This window comes from Talpa europaea (genome assembly GCF_964194135.1).
Source record: "Talpa europaea genome assembly, chromosome: 5".
In the NCBI taxonomy this organism is placed as follows: Eukaryota; Metazoa; Chordata; class Mammalia; order Eulipotyphla; family Talpidae; genus Talpa; species Talpa europaea.
Window position 1 is genome coordinate 50,406,011 of NC_140071.1, and position 18,976 is coordinate 50,424,986.

At 43.8% G+C, this 18,976-nt stretch overlaps 1 protein-coding gene across 1 annotated transcript; it reads right to left on the bottom strand.

Annotated features, from left to right (window-relative positions):
* Positions 1–17,599: 17,599 nt before the first annotated feature.
* TMEM174 (transmembrane protein 174) lies at positions 17,600–18,539 on the bottom strand (the record flags this gene model as incomplete). The annotated part of the gene is made up of 2 exons (XM_084234050.1): positions 17,881–18,539; positions 17,600–17,702 (listed from the first exon to the last, which is right to left on the bottom strand). The coding sequence occupies exons 1-2, from the start codon at positions 18,504–18,506 to the stop codon at positions 17,600–17,602; spliced, it is 729 nt and encodes a 242-aa protein (XP_084090176.1). The 5' UTR covers positions 18,507–18,539.
* Positions 18,540–18,976: the final 437 nt, after the last annotated feature.

Genomic DNA, 18,976 nt, shown 5'->3' on the forward strand with positions numbered 1-18,976 from the left:
CTGGATTCACTTCACACACATGCCCCTGCCCATAGAGCCCTGGGGGAACTGCTGATATGGATTTGGGGTCCTCCCATCGAATCCTTTTTGTGTTTTCGCACGCGCACACACACGTATTTTACTTTGAATTGTTCATTATATGAATATACCATATTTTCTAATTCCTTATTGATGGATGTTATGTTCTGAATGTTTGTGTCTTCCCCAAATTTACATGTTGAAACTTAATGCCCAATGTGATAGTATGAGGAGGTGGGTCCCTGGGAGGCGATTAGTCATATGGATGAGACCCTCATGAATGGGATCAGTGCCCTTCCAAAAGAGCCCCCACTGAACTCCCTCTCAGCTGCTGCTACGTGAGGACACTGAGAAGACAGCTATCAGACAGCAAATCTGCTGGGGACACAATCTTGGATTTCCTAGCCTCCAGAACTATGAGAAACATGTATTTGCTATTTATAGACCATCACCTTAAGGCGTTTTTGTTATAGCAGCCCAGCTAAATGAAACAGTGGGTATTTGGATTTGGATTTGGATTGTTTCCAGTTTTTCCGCTGCTATGTACAATTCTTTCAAACATCTCTTGTGCTCATAAGGGACAGTTTCTCTAGCGAATATAACAAGAAGTAGAAATGGTTACAGGTAATATGAATTTGAGATTCTGCTTTATATTGATTGCCAAATGGTTCTTGAAGAAGCTGAGCTGTTTCTACGGAGGACAGCTATTTTCAAAACTCACATCTTTGCCATGTGTCCAAGCACAGAAATGTTTTGCCATTCACCTTTAGAGAATCTTTTTTTAAGATTTATTTTTATTTATTTATGCATACAAGAATTGGGGGATAGGCCAGAGGTGTGGGGTGGGGGTGGGGGGCTGGTGAGAGGATTCACCAGAGACAGAGTAGGAAGCAGAACAAGCAGAGTGACTGAAATACACTGCTGAGGGAAGCAGCGAGCAAGACAAGAGAGGTCTGCTGCACCATGTGGGTAACTCCCTTGCTGGCTGGGGATCAAATGCATGCTGCAGTGGCTGCTGATAGCACTGTTTTTAACCCCTGCACCACTAGGGAGGCCCGTTACTCTATATTTATGAAAGAGCCAGAATAGCACCTATTTTCCTTAACTGAAGGAAATCTGAGGATGACTTTTGCTTTAACGATAAAAATCTAAAAGCAAAGCTAGTGTGCAGTATTTGTTTTGCAATAACCAGGTTAGAGGGAGCAGCACTGCCAAGCTCCTGCCTCTGCTATGTGTGTATCAGCTCATTCCCCCTATTTTAGCTTTTGGGTGATTTGGGGTTCTGGGAATGCTCAAAATGTCCATAAGCATTAGTAATAATTGCTACTTTGCTTTACACCATTTAGGCTTAAGAAAGGTTAATAGAAATACATTCTAATATGGGGGATCTTGTGTAGGGTTTGGTACTATGTGGTCTTAGGCATTCACTGGGGGTCTTGGAGTGTACCCCTGTGGATCAAAATGGGGCTGCCACCTCTTTCTTACAGATACCTTTAATCACTCACCAAGTATGCATTCAGGGCCAGATCCAAGTGCAGAGAGTGATGCTGTCAGTGCCTGCAGCCATGCTCCATGTTTTTCAATGCTTTTTGTGTCCAGGAATAGTTTTAAGCATCTCTTATGGGTGATGTTGTTTAACTCTCAAAACTACCCAGTGAAGCAGGTGCTCCTATTCCCCCCTTTAAACAGACTAGGAAAAAGGAACCCTCAGAATCCAAACAGATTGATGCGAGCTAGCACATGTTGGAGCCAGGATTTAAAACCCATTGAGCACACACGTATGCTGCATGCGCGCTTCCCAGCAAGCTGGTAGAGGCTGCTTACAATAAGGAGGCAAATGTATGGGCTGACCCCATAAAGAATTTTGGGGTGTTTGAGCAGGAGGTGGCTAGGGAGCAGCAGCCTTATAGGAGAGATGTAGTAACGAGATCTTAGACCCCCTCCTAGGAGCACCCCAAGGTTCACACCCCGAGCCTCCTAGGCAATGAGCAGATTCCCATCAGGACACCTCTACCCCACTCTACCCTGGTCTGTGGTGCCCAAGCTAGGCCAGAGACACAGGTAAGTGGTCAGGGACCATCCTGAGCACTGCTGGGTCGGGTCATTCAGATTGTCTGCTGGTCCTGTCCCCATAAAGGTACTGGGGCAGCCTCTATAGGAGAAGGTGTTATCACCTGGTAGAAAAACCTGGCCTACCAGAAACTGAAAGGCAACCAGAAGAGCATGCTCTGCTTTGTGCCCTAATGAATCTTTCCTCTAGGTAGTCAGAACAGCTGTCAGAGTGAGCAGACCGTTAGGATAAGCCTTATGAAATTGCCACAGAATCAGGTCAAAAACAGAATACTGGAAATTTCATTTGCTCATTGTAATCAACCCAGCCGGCAGCAGGCATGGGCAAGTCAAGACAGTGGTCAAGTAAGTTCAGGGTGCATCCAGCTCAGGGAGGGAGACACACTGGTTCAGGGTGGAGGGCAGGGCACTCGTGCGTGCAATGCCTCCAGATAGCCCTTTAAACCTAAAGGAAGGAATATGCTGTGGCTGCAGCATTTCCCTGGGCAGGAGCAGAGGGGAGGGAGCATCCTATAAAGATCATTCTGATCATTCCTATAAAGATGTTCTGAGCTGGCATGACTGAGGAGTAAGGGGAAGCTGATACACAGAGATGGCCAGGCTGGCGCTGTCAGCTGAGCACATGGGTGCACAGGGGCTGGGTGAGCAGGGTAGCCTTCTTGGGGTAGGTGGACCTTGAACTAAACCTTCAAGGAGCGGTAGGAATGAAAACAGGTGCAGAGAAGAGGGGTAGGTGAGGTGCAGAGAAATCTAAAATTCTATGGGTATTTGAAAATAAAGGCTCAAAATAATACCGAAACTGTGATTTTTTTTTTTTTTGCTAAGACATACGCACAAGACATTTACATAAATTCATAGAATGATCTCTAGAAGAATATTTAATAAAATGTTAACTATGTTGTCATTATGGGGGGGTCATTTTTTCTTTTCCACTTACCTGTATTTTCTAATTGTTCTGCAGTAAGCACTGTATTGCTCGTGCCACATCTTTTTAAAGGGTATGGAATATATCTGCCCTAAGTCATATCAAGGTATAAACGCACCATGTAGGAAGCTACTACCTGACTGTGAGTTACAATTATTCCAAGCTATTGCTGAAATAGCGACCTCTGTTAGATTTCTACAGCTACTAGAATATATTGCAGAATGGTTTAGAGTGTTTACTCTAGAGATTTGATTCTGTCTCCACAACTTGCTAGCTAGTAAAATGGAATAATGACAGTGCCTACCCTCTAGGTTCTCTATGAGTTCTCAGTGAATGTTAGCAATTATTATTGGCCTCTCTCTCTCTCTCTCTCTCTCTCTCACACACACACACACACACACACACACACAGAATCTTGTCTGAATACTGCTCTCAACCATACACATGAAGCTGTCATGGACCTACCACGGTCTCTCAAACTTTAACAAGCATATATTTGACTTGGGGATCTTGTTAAAATACAGCCTCTAACTCAGGAGGACTGGGCTGGAGTCTGAAATTCTGCATTTCTGATGCACTCCAGGTTACGTCATGCTGCTGGTCCGTAGACTCACTTTGAGGTATGAGGATGAGGATGACTGACATTCGGGAACAAAATCCCTTCAGTGAGCTCAGGTATTACCTGTCACATGGGTTCCCTTCTCTTTTAGGCAGTAGAATTTCATCCTATTCATCAGAATATATAAAACCTATGTATGTGTGTGAGCCCCTGTGCTAGATTCTGGGAAATCAAGGTATCTGTTATAAGACAGGGCCCCTGCCCATAGGGCCTTATATCAACACCTAAACATAAAAATGTAGGCAACTATAAAAAAAAGTCTGTCCTAGCTACTAAATGAGGGCCAAAGACAATGAGTGAGATCAAGACTCCAGGGTCTATTTGAAATTCTGTAGGGAACTAAAGTCCAAATACTTACTTTGAAATGTTGAGGATTAACACATGCTCCCGATGCAGGATTGTATTAATAAGTCTTAACTTTAAATGTGTGAGTCGTGTCTCTCTATATAAATATGTGTTCCCATAGGAGATGTGATGCTGTGTGCACTGTTTTCGTAGTTGCAAGTCTTCCTCATTCCTCGTGAGTGGGGAAACCATGGGCTGAGCATGGAAGTCATCTGGAGCATAAACACACAGGCCTGTGGCCACACTGCAGCATTGTGTCCATTGTTTAAGGAACATGTTTGTCTCATTTGGCTGCATTTTGTGGGACTTTCAGCTCCTGCTTTATTACATTTGAAGAATATTATTTGCTATGGAAACAGTGATGTCAAATTAATGTGGGTGAGGCCCAGGGCTGTGAATAAACACAAAATAGTCCCTCACACAGCGTGCAAGTTATTTTTAGACTAAGGACTTGCCAGTTTGGACAGGTCACCCTCCCAAGCTCTGTTTTAGATGGACCTATCTGGCCAGCTAGGGGGTGGCTCACTGGGGAGAAAGTGCCCATTTTAAGTAGCATGAATGTCGTGGACTAGATCAGTTGGCTTAGTCAAAACAGGAGTAATAGGGAAGAGAGGGGTCATCTAATGGACACTCTAAAATAGTGACCAAATGTTGGGATATTTTGTCTGGTTACCGTCCTAGGAAAAGAATTCTTTGGAGATAAGGAGTTTCTATCAGGTGAGGATACTGAAACGGGAACTCCTGGAAAATGAAGATCTTTGGAGATCCTTGGAGTTGAGCAGAGCTGAAGTTGGGGGAAACTGCTATAAAAGTGGGGGATATAAAAAAAGTGGGGGGTGTAAGAGAGAAGCTTAAGGAGATACAAACAGGACTGTGCAATAATACCAGCGTTTTTGTTTTTTTTTTATCAGTTGCTAGTGATGTTGTAGTCACTGTATTCTTTGATTCTCCCTAGAAACCTTAGGACCTGAACAGCAGTGTTACTCCATCTCACAGAAATATTACTAGAAGCTGAGACTTGAGGGCCAGTGCCACCTTACATGCAACTGACTCCAGACCTGTGCTGAGTTCCAAGCTGAGCCACACAGCAACGTGAAGAAGCTAGAACTGTTAACCCATCTTGACAGGTAAAGGAGACAGAGGCTGAATTCAGTAATCCTTTGGCTGCAGAAGGCTGCTCTTAACCATGTAGCACCCGCCACCGGAACACCCATCGTCCACCACCGTAGTCTATTTGCATTCTCCCCATTTGTTCTGAAGGGGAGATCCTATACATCTAAAACATAAACAATGTAAACTAATGTTACTGCAAAAAGAAAAAAAAAGTCTGTTCTTAACCTCTATGCTCTTCTGCATGCAGGCCAGACACCTGGTGACTGCACGTGAGCATAAGGGCCACCCGGCACCAAGGCCGTGACCAGGCCTGCGTGCTGGCTCACCAGAACAGCTTTCAACAAGGCTGAGGGTGGGCTGATGCCAGAAGAGCCCTCAGCCGGATGTACACATACTTAGGCTCACATCCTTCTCTATGACCGTAGACTTCTTCTCAGCATCCAGAACCTTCCTTCTGCCCTGTGGCCTCCCAGTGGGGTTGGCCACTGTAGCATTCACCTATGCATATGCTCCGCTATGTTTCACTGAGTACTTTTCTCATGCTGAACACTGGGCCTTGGTGGTACGAGGGAGGGGGCAGCAAGGCCATTTCACCCGCGTCCCAGCTTGAGGGTGAACTTTGGCAAAAATGAGGCTACATCACCAATGCTGATTTCTCTGTTAAACAGGATCCTCTAATTCTTTCCATAGGAACTGAAAAACTCAAAGAAGAAAATGAAACAAGAAGCTCCTAGCAAACCCTGTAAATGGAAACCTGTGTAGAAGCTCCTGGAAAACCAATATTCCAGTTCTAATGACATCCAGATCTGAGAGGGAAAGGGGTTCAGGCCCAACAGATGGGGGGCAGAGTCTTTACAGTTTGTTCAACCCAATATGAATGATGGGCATTGGAAAGGAACTTTGCAGACGCTGAAGTGATATATGAATATGGGTTGCTGTCTTTATTATTTAAAATACATGTCCTAGAAAAATGTCCAAGAAAAGAAGCTCAGGAAAGGAAGCAGATAAAAGTGAAATTGGAATCATTTGAGCTGTTCGGGAACCCCAAACCATGCAGTGCCTTAATTTGTCACTCTGGTCACAGGTTGCTAGTTTGATTTTTAGATTTCCTCTGGAGTTATTTTCTTTCTGGAAACCATATTCATCTAGCTGTCCATATTGTCTAACTGTCTAAACCATATTGTCTAACTGTCCCCTGCCACCTCCTTGCTTCTCCATTCCCAGCAGGGGGTGTTCCCACCAAAATTGCAGGGTGGGGGTGGTGCCATTCATACCAAAGTCAATGTGAGGCTGACCTTTGGTTCTTACACCTGTGCTGTACCTTGGAATCACTTGGAGGACTTCAAACATTACTGATGCCCTGGTCCCATCTCCAGAGAGTCTGAATTAATTGGTCTTGACATGAAGATTTTTTAAGCTGCCCAGGTGATTCTAATATGCAACCATGTTTGAGAACCACTAAGTTAGACTGAGCTGGGAATGGTGCCCACTGAGGATGGTCAGCATCAGCTGCCCTGCACACTCCCACGCATGACAATGACCTGAACTTGCTAGTAGGAAAGATCACAGATTCCATTCCTACTTCTCTGCCGTTTGAATCCTGTGTTCCCTCGGGTTGGAGTTGGGGCTGAGGAGAGTGTTGGTACTGGCTCCTGAGCCGTTGAGGGATCTCTTCAACTCCCTGCATCTTTCTGGGAGTTGAGGGAGAGGCAGAGGTCTAATCCTGCTGAAAAGTAGGAATTTTTCAAGCCCAGTTTTGGAGGCTGCCCAACTCTGGTGCTCTGCCCAGGGTCAGCATACTGTTTTGATCGCCCGACTGAGGGAGTGATTTAGGCCTGTGGAAGAATCTGGCTGGTTTCCCCTGGTGCCTAGGTCATTCCCTGGTTATAAATCAGCCACCCTTCCCAGCTGCGTGTTACTCTCTTGGGCCGCCCCTGCGAGGAAACTATGTAATTTTTACTGAATTAGCAACTTAATTGCACTAAATATAGCTCTAATGCCCCCAAAGAAGTTATAACAGCTCCCTAGGGTGTCTGGCTTCTCATACTCCAACCACCACCACCCCCAACTCAGGGAGCAAATTCAATTTGCTTGAACAATTCAATTCAAGCTTACTAAATTGCAGCTTCTGGAATGGACTTACTTTGTTTTGCATGTGTTGATATCATCAAATCCTGCCATTATTAATTTAATGTCACCATTTCCTCAATTAATGTCCTTCAAATGGGAAGATGCTGGGCAACTCTCACAAAACCCCAGAGAAATGACAGAAATCTGTGCACAAACTGGGCCTTGGGGCTCTGGTTCAGCCAAAAGCTTACCTATTTTACAACTCAGATGCCCTGTAACCCGCAGATGCCCCCTGCTGAGGGTACAGCTGTCATTCTAAAATTATAAGTCAAGCTTCCTTGGCAGCAACACTGCATCTGGCTTGTGTATTTATATTTGACATTTCAAAGTTAATGGTTTTGGTTAGGCAGAGGATTTAAAACAAACATTTTATGAAAAGTTCCAAATTCTTGAGCAGATATTAGAATCTAGACTGAAGTGAGAAAGAAAACCAAGTATGGAAAATGTTGTCGATTGCCTACCCAATACCTATTCTACTCTTTTCCTTTTGTAATAGAAAACAGTGACATTTCCTGGCTTCCTTTGCAGTTTGGCTTAGTCATGTAATCCTTTTGAGGTGGAAGTGGAATAAAACATGAAATTTCCAGGACGGTTTTCTTTCAAAGAGTTGAGTCAGGTGTCAGGTGTGAGGTGTGTCCTTTTTTCTTTTTCCTCCTTCCTTCCTCCTAGAATGTAGACATCATGCTGGAGCTTCAGCAGCCATCTTAGACCATGAGGTGACTTGAAGAGGAAAGACACGTGCTGCCTGAAGATGGTGGAAGGATAGATGCCTGTGCCTGTGATGACAGAGGAAGCAGCCCTGTTCTCCTGCCTCTGAACTCTTAATATGTGAGAGTGAAATAAACTTAGCTTAAGTTACAGTTATTAGGGGGGGGAGGGGAGGTTATGTGAAAATGGTCTCATCCTTGATGATAGATTATGGTAGCATAAAATCATAGAAATGTTATTTCTTAAATTATGTCTGCCCATTTTTGCCCCCTAATCGTCCATCTGTAGGAGTGATTTGTATTGTTTGAAAAGATGTAAATAACTATTTCTTGTGCTTAGCAAGGTCAAGCAACTTCCCTAAAGTCACCCAGTGGCAGAGCCAATATTCTAATTCAGTTTCTGCTTTTACTTGGACCTGCTTTCCTTGTCAGGGAGCACAAGTTAATAACTACAGCTCTGCAGAGTTTGTGGTTTTTCATCGACAATATTAACATGTTTAATCCTCAGCAGGCTGTGCAGTGGCCTGAGTCTGTTACAAATCCAAGGAGCCTGGAAGAGATTTGCTTCCACCAAAGATGTTGCCCCTTATGGAATCTGCCAGTCTTTTGTGAGTAAGACTTTTGTGTGTCTCTCCTTTTTCCGGCTCCCATCTCAGGTGTCCCCAGTGAGTGGCAATAGATTCTGTGCTAGGAGGGAAGAGAGTGCTTGAGGTCCCACAGAAAGCTGCCTTTGCATAGAGGGTTTTAGTTACAGGGGGCTCCATTGGACAGGGTTTGTTTTGTTGCTCTCCTACCACTACACTTTAAGTCTAGCCAGTATTGTTGATGCTGTATTGATTAATACTGTATCGACTGATACTGTATTGTGTTGATACTCTATTGTATTGATAATGCAGCACAAGAGAGCAGCACCCAATGACTGGCATCACTAATCGGGAAAATGAGGTAAGTCGACCCATCTAAATTAAGAAGAGGGGAGAAGGAAGTCTTTTTGTTCATTTGAGTGTGAATAACAATGTAATTTGCTCAAGAGCACTTTAAGTCCTGCCCTGGAAATACCAATCAAGTGACAAAAATTATGCTTCTCTCAAATAGAATATTCTGTTAGCCACAGCAGAGCTGGGAGGGCAATATAGGCCCAGAGTGAGGGAACCCCCCCACTACCACGGACCACAGAAGCTCTGAGGGCCCTTGTATACACATGCCCAGGGCCTGGCACCCTGGCTGCCAACAGGATGGGCTTCCTAAATGTTTCTTACTCAAAGAGTTGGTGGATTTCTGAGTGCTTATAGTGCTGACTCTGAAGAGCAATGTTTTTCAGCATCCTAATTAAGACACTGGTTGACATAAAAATGGAACCCAATCTAAAAAATACACAAGAAATAGTTATGTAATCCACATCAAGTTGGGGACCTTGTTGGGGACTGGAGTTAGCGCATTTGTCACACTTCAAGGAAACAGAATTAGGTTCCATTGCATATAACAAAAAAAGTCAAAATAATAGTGGTCTAAGCAAGGTTTAAAATTTTATTTTTCACTCTCGTAAAAGAAGTCTAGAATAGACAATCAGGTGGCATAAAAGTTATTGGGGCCCAACCTTTTTCTATCTTTCTGCTCTACCTTTGAAACAAGTAGCTTTCATCTTTAAGGTCACCTTGGGTTGAAAGTGACTGCTGGGGCTTCTGCAGTAATATAGCAAGTTGTACTCTTCAAAAATGAGGAAAAGCAGAAAGTCAGAAAGGGATTTCCACTAGCTATCTGTTCTTCATGTTGTCTTTCCAAAAACTCCTGCTTATATCTGATTAACCAGAACAATCACATGGCCAAACTTAGTGCAAAGGAAATTGGGAAGCATAGTCTTTTAACCTGACGTATTGCTAAATTCACCTCCCTTCCAATAACAGACTGGCAGTTTTCAACCTTTTGGATTTTGAAAAACCTTTTCACCCTTAAAATTATCGAAGAACCCAAAAAGCACTTGTTTATGTTAGTAATGTCTATTAGTATTTACCATATCAAAAATTGTTTAGTCATTTAAAAATGATAATAATTATAGCACATCATCACTTGGTATACTTTAAATATCTTACAATTTTACTTGTCAATTATACCTCAAATATTTGGGAAAAAATAAAACAGTCTAAGACCATTAAAAATTAAAAATTGTAATGATATTACTAATAATACAAACTAGCAACTTGTCATTTAAGTGTTTTGCTTTGTCCTTAAAATTTTATGCATCATTGAAACGTTATCATTATAAACCTGTTACATGTTAATGTATATTTTCAAAGCAAAAAAACACACAAAGTGAGAATGGTGTTGTTTTCCATTTTTGCTAATTTGTCGGCAAAAGTAAGTCAGATTATCATATCTCCTTCTGCATTTAATCTGTTCTTATGTATTGTTTTGGTTGAATTATTAGAGAATCTGGTCTCACACAGATACATATTTGGAAAATATAGAAAAAATTTTAAAGCTTTTCAGATAATTGTAGATATTGTTCTTTGATACTACACCAAAACTCACATCATAGTTTCTAAAACGTTAATTAGAATGTGGGATCTGAAGTCATCTTCATGAATATTTTGTGTTCTCTCAAAGTTCATAGTCCATATGGTCTGTCTTGTATATTGAGTACATAGTTCACCCTCATGCAATTTTGTAATAACCTGTAGTGGTTGTGTGGAAAACATTCATTCACTGAGTTACGCAAATCCTCAAATATAGACACATTTCATACAAAATATTTTTTGACACATTTTTAATAGTACTTCTGATCTCAAAAGAAAAGTCTGCTTTGGGGGAAGTTGTCAAGCTCATGATGACAAGTACAAGTTTTCAAAAATTCTAATTTTTACTGGAAAGATTGGCTGTTATCACTGGTAATAAAAACTATCAACTGCTTCCCTTAAGGAGACCTTCTCACTTTGTTCTATGTTGAGAGTTCATGTGTAGTGTAGCTACATCTGAATAACCATGGCGCCTCCTGTCCCAGGCCTTTGAGGACATGGAATCAGCTGGAAAGTCGCAGTGGCACTTGAACACAGGGACCAGACAGGTGACCCACAAGGTGAGCACAAAGGGCCTGCAAAAGGCTTGAAGAAGCACAGACCCACTCTTGCCTAAACCTGTCCACTTTAAGCGTTGTAGACAAAGCTTTTTGTTTGCCTTTGGTGATCTGGTTTTTTCCTGAACTTGTTTTTGCAGCTCCTGTTCAGGCTGTTGAGGGAGCAGGGCCTCCTTCACGGCAAAGTGGGATCAGACCAGCCCCAGAGACGCAGAGGAAGAGCCCCACCTGACAACCTGAGGCGGGAAGCAGTGGGGTGGTCAGCTGCTGTGGTGCCACTTCCCTCTCATACCCACCCAGAGTCGGAAACGGTGCAAAGTTAATCCTTGCAGCTCCTTTTTCTGATGATGAATGAGGTTACCTAGGTTACTCTCAGTTTCACCTCTGAAGGTACAAAGGTGACTCTTGGGTAAGTTAATTGCTGTCTGCTATGAACAGGTTTTGCAGGTGTGAAGGTGGAGACTGAGTTGAGAAAACCATCAGAGAAAGAACCGTGTGGGATCTGCTTGTGACTGCATGGGAGTGTGCTGCTGTTTTGTTGACACTGGCTCATGTTTACCCAGCAGTGGACAGTAGCCAACAGAGGATTTTAGCTCCAACATATATGTGTGTGGAAAATCTTTCATATCGCCGATGGTGTTCTCTCCCCCCAAAGAGTCTCTGTATGTGTGTGCCCAGGTACAAGTGCCATTTATGTCACAGTGTATTAGTGTCCGCATAGATATATGTACACGTGCCACATTTATGTTTATGTAGCTTGTGTGTTTATTTACTGCTGCATATATAAGCAATGAAAATTGTTTATTCTGGCACTCAAGTAGATGACATTAACAGTAAATATGCATGAGAGAGAGATCATTCCCTCTTCCTCCTCTATTCTAAAAATAATCTCATTAACAGGTAACATATGAACATGGCTTAAAAAATAATCACTAACTTATACGGATAAAGTGAAAAATGAGTCTCCCATGCTCTACCCCAGAAATGATTATTACCAGTTCTTATGTATTCTCCAAGAGATATTTTTATATATCGGAAAAAAGTATATACACACAGCTCCTTTTTTAAAAAATGTGTTCTTTAAACTAATGAAAGGGAGGCTTAGAACAGGAAGATCTCTGTCTTCCCACATAGCTTCATCCTCCACCCTTCATGTGTGAGCGGACTCCAGCACACATGTGTGTCTATGATTTACACATGTGTAGGTTTAGAGCTGGAGGACAAATTCTTTGTTATAAGAAAACTTCTGGAACCTAGAAAACTGATTTTCTTGCCAGTTCATCTGGTTATTAATCTTCTTAAAAGCTCAAGACAAATAAAATTCCCATATCTGAGGCCTTCGTGGTATCCCAGAGGCAGGTGAAAATCATTCCCATGGAGTTGTCTTCACTTTCTGGTTTGTCATCAATTCTTAAGAGCAATCCAGCAAGGTTTATTTAGTACAGCTCTCTGTTGATTTTATAACCAACTGCTGACTGCTTAGGACATAAAACTCTTGGTGATTTATAAGTAGTAAGTGGGCAAGAAATCCATAAATCACATTCTGTAATAAGAGAATGTAGGTGAACACACACACACACACACACACATATCCACCCTAAAGGAAATGTTAAAGGGATGTTAAAAATTTATATATTTGTTTTTAATATGAGAACTGAGAACTCCTTGGTAAATGGTGGCCAGTCAGCAACTTCTGAGAGTTAAATTGTACATGGCAATATGTTAATGGAGAGCAAGTGGCTTTACCTTTTACTTCTTAAAGAGGAAACTCTGGTCTCCCACTTTTGAAATGTTTGAAGGGCTTTTATGGTCTCTGAAGAAAAAGAATTTTTTTCTAAAAGGTTTTACTGACCAAGTCACAAATGCTGAGGTTGTCAGAGTTTTCTGATACTTATGAAAATATTCTCCAACAGGTATTTTCAACTAAACCCTTACTCAAAGATCTTTTTCTTTTCATGTATGTATTTTTTTCAAGGCCTCCAAGTTTAAAAAAAATCTCCAATAATATGCTGAGCATAGAAAAAATGTTTCTCATTCCAAGGGAGTCATAGAGTGTCAGGGAACCAACAGACATGTAAAGTGTAAAAACACTTTTGTGTGGAAAGTGAAATTTAATAAATATGAATCAGCTGCCATGAATAGCATGCCAAGTGTCTAGCTCCCAAAATATGGTATAATCTGGCTAGAAATTTAAGATGTGTTTAATAAAAAACTGATCTCATTTATATCCTGATTCAGAGATAGAAATAAAATAGAGAATACTGGGAGAAGTTGAACACTAAGTAGCTATTTGCTAGGAAATTATTGTACATTTTGTATGTCTCAGTAGTAGTGGGATTTTTTTTTTTTTTTTTTTTTTTTTTTTAGTTTTTATCTTTTGGAGACACATAATGAAATGTTTTAGGATAAAGTGATTTGCTTTTAAAAAAAATCCAATAGGTGGGCCTCCCCGGTGGCGCAGCAGTTGAGCTCTGGGTTGCGAAGCTGCCTGCAGCCTCTGCAGCACCAGTTCAATCCCTGGCTGCTCCCCGGCCACCGGGTGAGGGTCCCATATGGCGCGCAGATCTCTCCTGCAGCCCACTGCTCCCTTCAGTAGTGTGCTTCATCAGTCTGCCTGTTCTGTTCTCCGCTCTGACTCTGGTGAATTCTTTCACCCTCCCGTGCTTCTGACTGTACCCAGTGCTTGTATAAATAAATAAATAAATCTTTAAAAAAAAAATCCAATAGGATGCCTACGGGTAGGAGTATAAGTGAAACAAGACTGGCCATGAGTTAAGTGGAGTCATAGCTGCTTAGGATTTCATATACTCTCTTGTTTGTGTTTAAAATTTTTCATAATGTAAGAAACAACAGAACAGTTTTATAGTGGTCATTATCTATTTGAAAAGTTCTTCATTTTTTCTTTTGATATTTGTTTTTCAGCAGGAGCTGAGTGCCAGTTGTGTAGAGGGCTCTGAACAGGAGTTTGGTGCACACTGAGTGGTGTGAGTTTAGAGCTCAGCAGACAGCAAACTCCCTGGCTGTGCTGGCAGAAACACTGCTGAGAACCTAGCCATCCCATCCCCCGGAACCTGTGCCGGAACCTCTCTCCTCTTGGTGAGTAAGAAGGTGTCTGCCCCAGTTACTGTGAGGAGCTTCTGTTTTTGGGAGAAACACCACCCAACCAGGAGTATGGGAGCTCAGCACAATCCCACTCCACAGATCTAACAATAAACAAGGCCAATTAGGAGCTCTGGAAGTCAGAACTGAAAACAGATACCCACAGCCACTCTTCACAAACAAGGGGCTTTATTTTTATACTACTGCCAAAAAAAATTTTTTTAAGTGGGGAGAGCTTTTAAAAGGTTGGCTTTGTAGAAGGGAGCCACTTAACCATGTGAAACTTAGACCTATTCTGGACTCAAGGAGTAAAAGGGGAGGCGCCTGCCACCTCTGGGGAGTGTGCAACCTGGGAAGGCCCCTCCCAGGACTGCAGGAGCTGCAGGAGGCAGCAAGTGCCCACCCAGCTGCCTAAGAGGCCGGCCCTTTGTTGGCCCAAGGGGAAAAAGAAGAAAAGCTTTGAGAATGGTCCCTCCCCTCAGTGTCTAGGCCTCTGCTCTCACTTCCCAGGCCTGGGTGATCCCTTCTCTGCACCACCATGATCATCAGCTGCCATCAGCCTCGCCAGCTAAACGGCTCATGGGAAATGTTTCCAGATAACTAAATTCTAAAGAAACCTGTCTGCTTTGATAAAAAGAACTCTCAGCTTGCGTTTCAATTCTATATGTATTGCCAGAGTGTGCCATCCAGCAGCCCCATAAAAGCTGAGGAAGTAGAGAGGGGTATCTCCTGCTGTTCTGGTCATTGAGATCCAAACTTCATTCAAAGTCGTATTACACCCTATATGCCTCTGGGTCTTGCCTAACTGTAACTGTTCAGAATCAGATCACACCTCCTTCCGCATAAAAACATTTCAGTGGCTTTCCACTTGTTCTGCAGACACAGACTAAAATGTTTGGCAAGGTTGACAAGTCTCCTTAGTTTCTGGCTGACACTGAACCTTTGAGCAATTCCCAAAGCCAAGGCTACTTTCAAGACTATGATCTCAAGGTGAATAGCATAGCTGAAGCCAGACAGCCTCCAGTTCACAATGGCCAGATCACAATCCTCCTGATAAGATACTGAGAGAATGAATGATGAAAGGCAGATATCTGGATGACAAAGCAGAAACTGCAGGAATATGTCCTTGCTAGTCAAAGAAGCCAAGCAAAGACTGTTGTCTGAGTCCAGGGATCACTCAGTGGACTTACAGCTTGTTGGCCCTACAGCTCCCTAATAAAGATGGAAGGAGGGCATTGCAGGGCTGTCTTGAACCAAGACAGCTGCTGGTGTAATTTCTCGGGTGCTAGAATGTAGCTCTGTTTGAGGTAGACTGTGAAGGTTTACACAGCCTGCAAGGTGGCCACGGTACTGCCTCCCACTCGGGATTTGCCTGCTTCTCTCTCCTCGTCTTAGTCTAGGCATTGGCTGCTGTTCCTTTAGCTCCCAAGGTGTCGTCAGAGATCAGGAGACACCAGTGGCATGGCTGGCTGTGCTCCCTGGGGTGATGCAAGCAAAGGCCCTGAATTCACTTCTCCAAACAAACCTTCATGACCCTCCCGACTAGTCCAAATCCCCCTCACAGCTCCGGACTCCCTGGGTATCAGAGAATAATTGGTTAGTATCTGTCTCCCACCCCTCACCCCAGACTGGAGACAGAACTATGTCTTCTCTTCTGCTGGTGTGTTTTTTCACTATTATGTCCCCACTTGATGGCCCAGGTCATTATACAGAGTAAATGCTCAATAAATCAATATTGAATGAATAAACAAACCCCATTTTCCCACCCCCTGACCTTGAGCTCCTAAAGCTCACTGACTTCAGTAGCCTAAATTGCTTCTGTGTTACACCTTTTCTCTGTCTTGGAATAAGGCAGTTGGTGCTGAATGACTGATGTCTGGGGCTAAAAACTCCCCAAGGCCACTTCCCTCCATATGGGACTCCCAGCCTCATGGACACAGCTGCTGCCCAGCTCTTGACGTAGATGTCCACATACAGATGTCCTTTCCTAACTTCTTGTCCCCTTTGAGCTACTCTTGAAGCTCACTAGAACCATAATCTAGGAATGTTAAGATATGGGGTGGGTGAAGATAAAGAAGGAAAAAGCGAGGGAGTCTGGTCTGCAGGACTCCCAGTGTGATTTGTGTCAGGCATGCCAGTGGTGATGGTCAGCCATGTCCCTGTCCCGAGACTTCCTCCCGAGAACCAGTGTCTCTGGGCAAGGAGTCCAGTATTTCATCCTTATGTTGAGTGTAAAGCTAAATTCTGTAAACTGAATCATATCTTTTCAGCACCTTCTTTCATCAACATGAAAATGAATTCTCATATTAAAAAAAAAAGGTTTTGCCCCAAAATAGAATACAAATCCCAGCAATAATATACCAAGCTTGTTTTAATCATATCCTTGGAAAACTATGTACTTCTGATAAAAATTAGTTAAAAAAAAATCATTCCATATACAAACATGATACCAAATCTTGACAAGATTGCTAAATCCTCTTCCTTTGGGATGAGCCACCCTTACCTGAGTGGCCTCACCTTTGCAGACTACGGAAAATATTTTCATTTAAAATCTGATGGCTTGAACTGTCTCTTCTAAAGTCTGTGAGTCTGTTCTGGTTGTTTATTACACAGTCCAGCTTCAGCGAGATTAAGGGCACCAAAGTTTTGTTTATAAAGAAAGTAAGTTTGTCTTAAACAGAAGGAGTGTTTCCATGAGTGATAATTTTCCAGGTGTTGACATGGCAGCTTTATTTCGCGTAAATCACAGAACCCATCCACGGATGCTTAGGGAGATGCCTGTGTTGCTGGCCACTGGGACAGGTAGCTCATGCCAACACTGAGCCCGGCCTTGGACACATCCAGCTTCACCCTCGCCAAAGAGAACATCAGCAGCCAAGAGTCACTGTGATCCAGTGATAACATAAGGATTTATTGATCTCATTGTCTATTATTTACTTTGCATGGTTTAGCCAGCTATCTAATATTATTCTAAAAGGAAACATTCTTTATTTTGTTTTATTCCATTTTATTTATTTGTTTATTAATTTACTGACTGACTGCAGCCTTCAGGATACCTAGAATCCTCAAGGAACACCAGACTGCAATCCCTTTGTTTGGAATATGCAAATCCCCTTTGGAATCTGAGGACAGGGAAACCTCCAGTGTTCTCTTCCCTGCTTCCTTCTACCCCACTCTCACCACAAGGGAGACTCCCAAAGTCACAGCCATGGAGATTTTCCCTTGACTGCTAGAGCTAGAATTGAGACCCCAGCACCTTCTAGTAGAGAAGGGTTGAGCAGTGAGGAAACAGGTGAAATTCTCTCTCCCAAAACTTGTGCAGGGGATTTCCAGCTGTGCCGAAAAGGAATTTGCCCATCTCGGCCTAATTTTTACCAATCTGGGACATTTTACCTCCCACCTTCCTGCCCTTGAGTGGCATGTCAGGTCGCCTGGGCTGTCCTGGCCTGGAAGCCTTCACTCAGCATCAGCAAGGACTGAGATGAGGCCCGGGGCATCAGTCTCTAGCGAGGGTGGGAGTCTATTTCCTCATAGGGAGGAGGAGAGAAGCAGGCAGAGTCCTCTTCCAGCTGTGTCTCCACTAGTTGCTCGGCATGAGGACTCGCTCTGAAACGTGAGCAGAAAACAAGCTGCACTCCAGCCCACAGCGCCACTCCAGCCACCGCCCGGGCCACGGGCCCACGGGGATGTGATTCTCCCACCACCGGCCCTGGCGCCTAAGCACAACCGTGGCCCAGGACTGTGACAGCTGGAAGGGGGGTGTCCCCCACGCCACACACCATACCTGATACTTCCACCAGCCATGAGGGAAGAGTAGTCCTGGTCGCTGACAAAGGCCGCGTTCTCTGGGGGGTAGATGGTGTAGTACTGAGGCGGGTTGGGAGTGGCGGCAGCGGCCCCTCCAGGCGGTGTGAGTCCACAAGGGCTCACCATGGGCTGCAAGAAGGCGGTGTTCATCCCAGTGGGCTCCTGGGAGCCATAAGGGGGAGGGATGTACTGCACGACAGTGGCCCCGTGGAAGGTGATGGGTTGGTTGATACCAGTGAAAACAAATGACTGTCCCCCCGCCATCTGCTCCGCATCCAGGACCCTTTCCTCGCTCTCTTTGCACCACTGGCAGGAGAGCATCTTGAACTTGCACACAGCTATCAGGATGAATGTCACCCCGACTGACAGCAGGATGGGCCCCAGGAGCTGGGTCCATTCAAAGTGGGAGACACCTTGGTATTTGATCCAGCCCATGATGGTGAACGTGATCCCTACCAGTCCCAGGAAGATGCCTGAGAAGAGCAAAGTGGCCCCTGCCTTGTCATCATCCGACACCTGGATGTCAGCGGTGCTGGGTGTGTACGGGGTGACGGAAAACACGTTGAGCGGGAAGTCGTCCAGGCGGTTGCTGCCCTGCTCCATGGCTCCTCTGCTGCTCTAAGGGGAAGGGGCTGTGGGAGCTGCAAAGAGCAGAGGAAAAGAATCACAGGTTCAGATTAGTTATGGAAGAACTTTGGGCTTCTGTGGTTAACAGAGTGTAACACACAGAGGCCTGAACTTTGCTTCGAAGGATAAAGGTCTAAGAAATGAAGCCTGAAGCTTTCTCATGTACTGTCAACAATGGGGTGGCTTTGGTCTGCAATTCTGTGACATCCTCCGTAGTTCATATCCGCTCATTCAAAAAGCATTTCTTGAGCCTGGTTTCTGCTAGGAGGTGCTTTTTAGACACTTAACGTACTGTGCCCCAAGGCCCCTTTTGCATCTCACCAGATCATAGAAATGGCAGAGCCCCCTGACAGGTCCAGCGCTCAGGAACCTAACGCAGAGTTTCTACTGTGTCCATTCATTAGAAATGGACAGACGCCAATTTTACACTATTTGTGTTTTCCTTT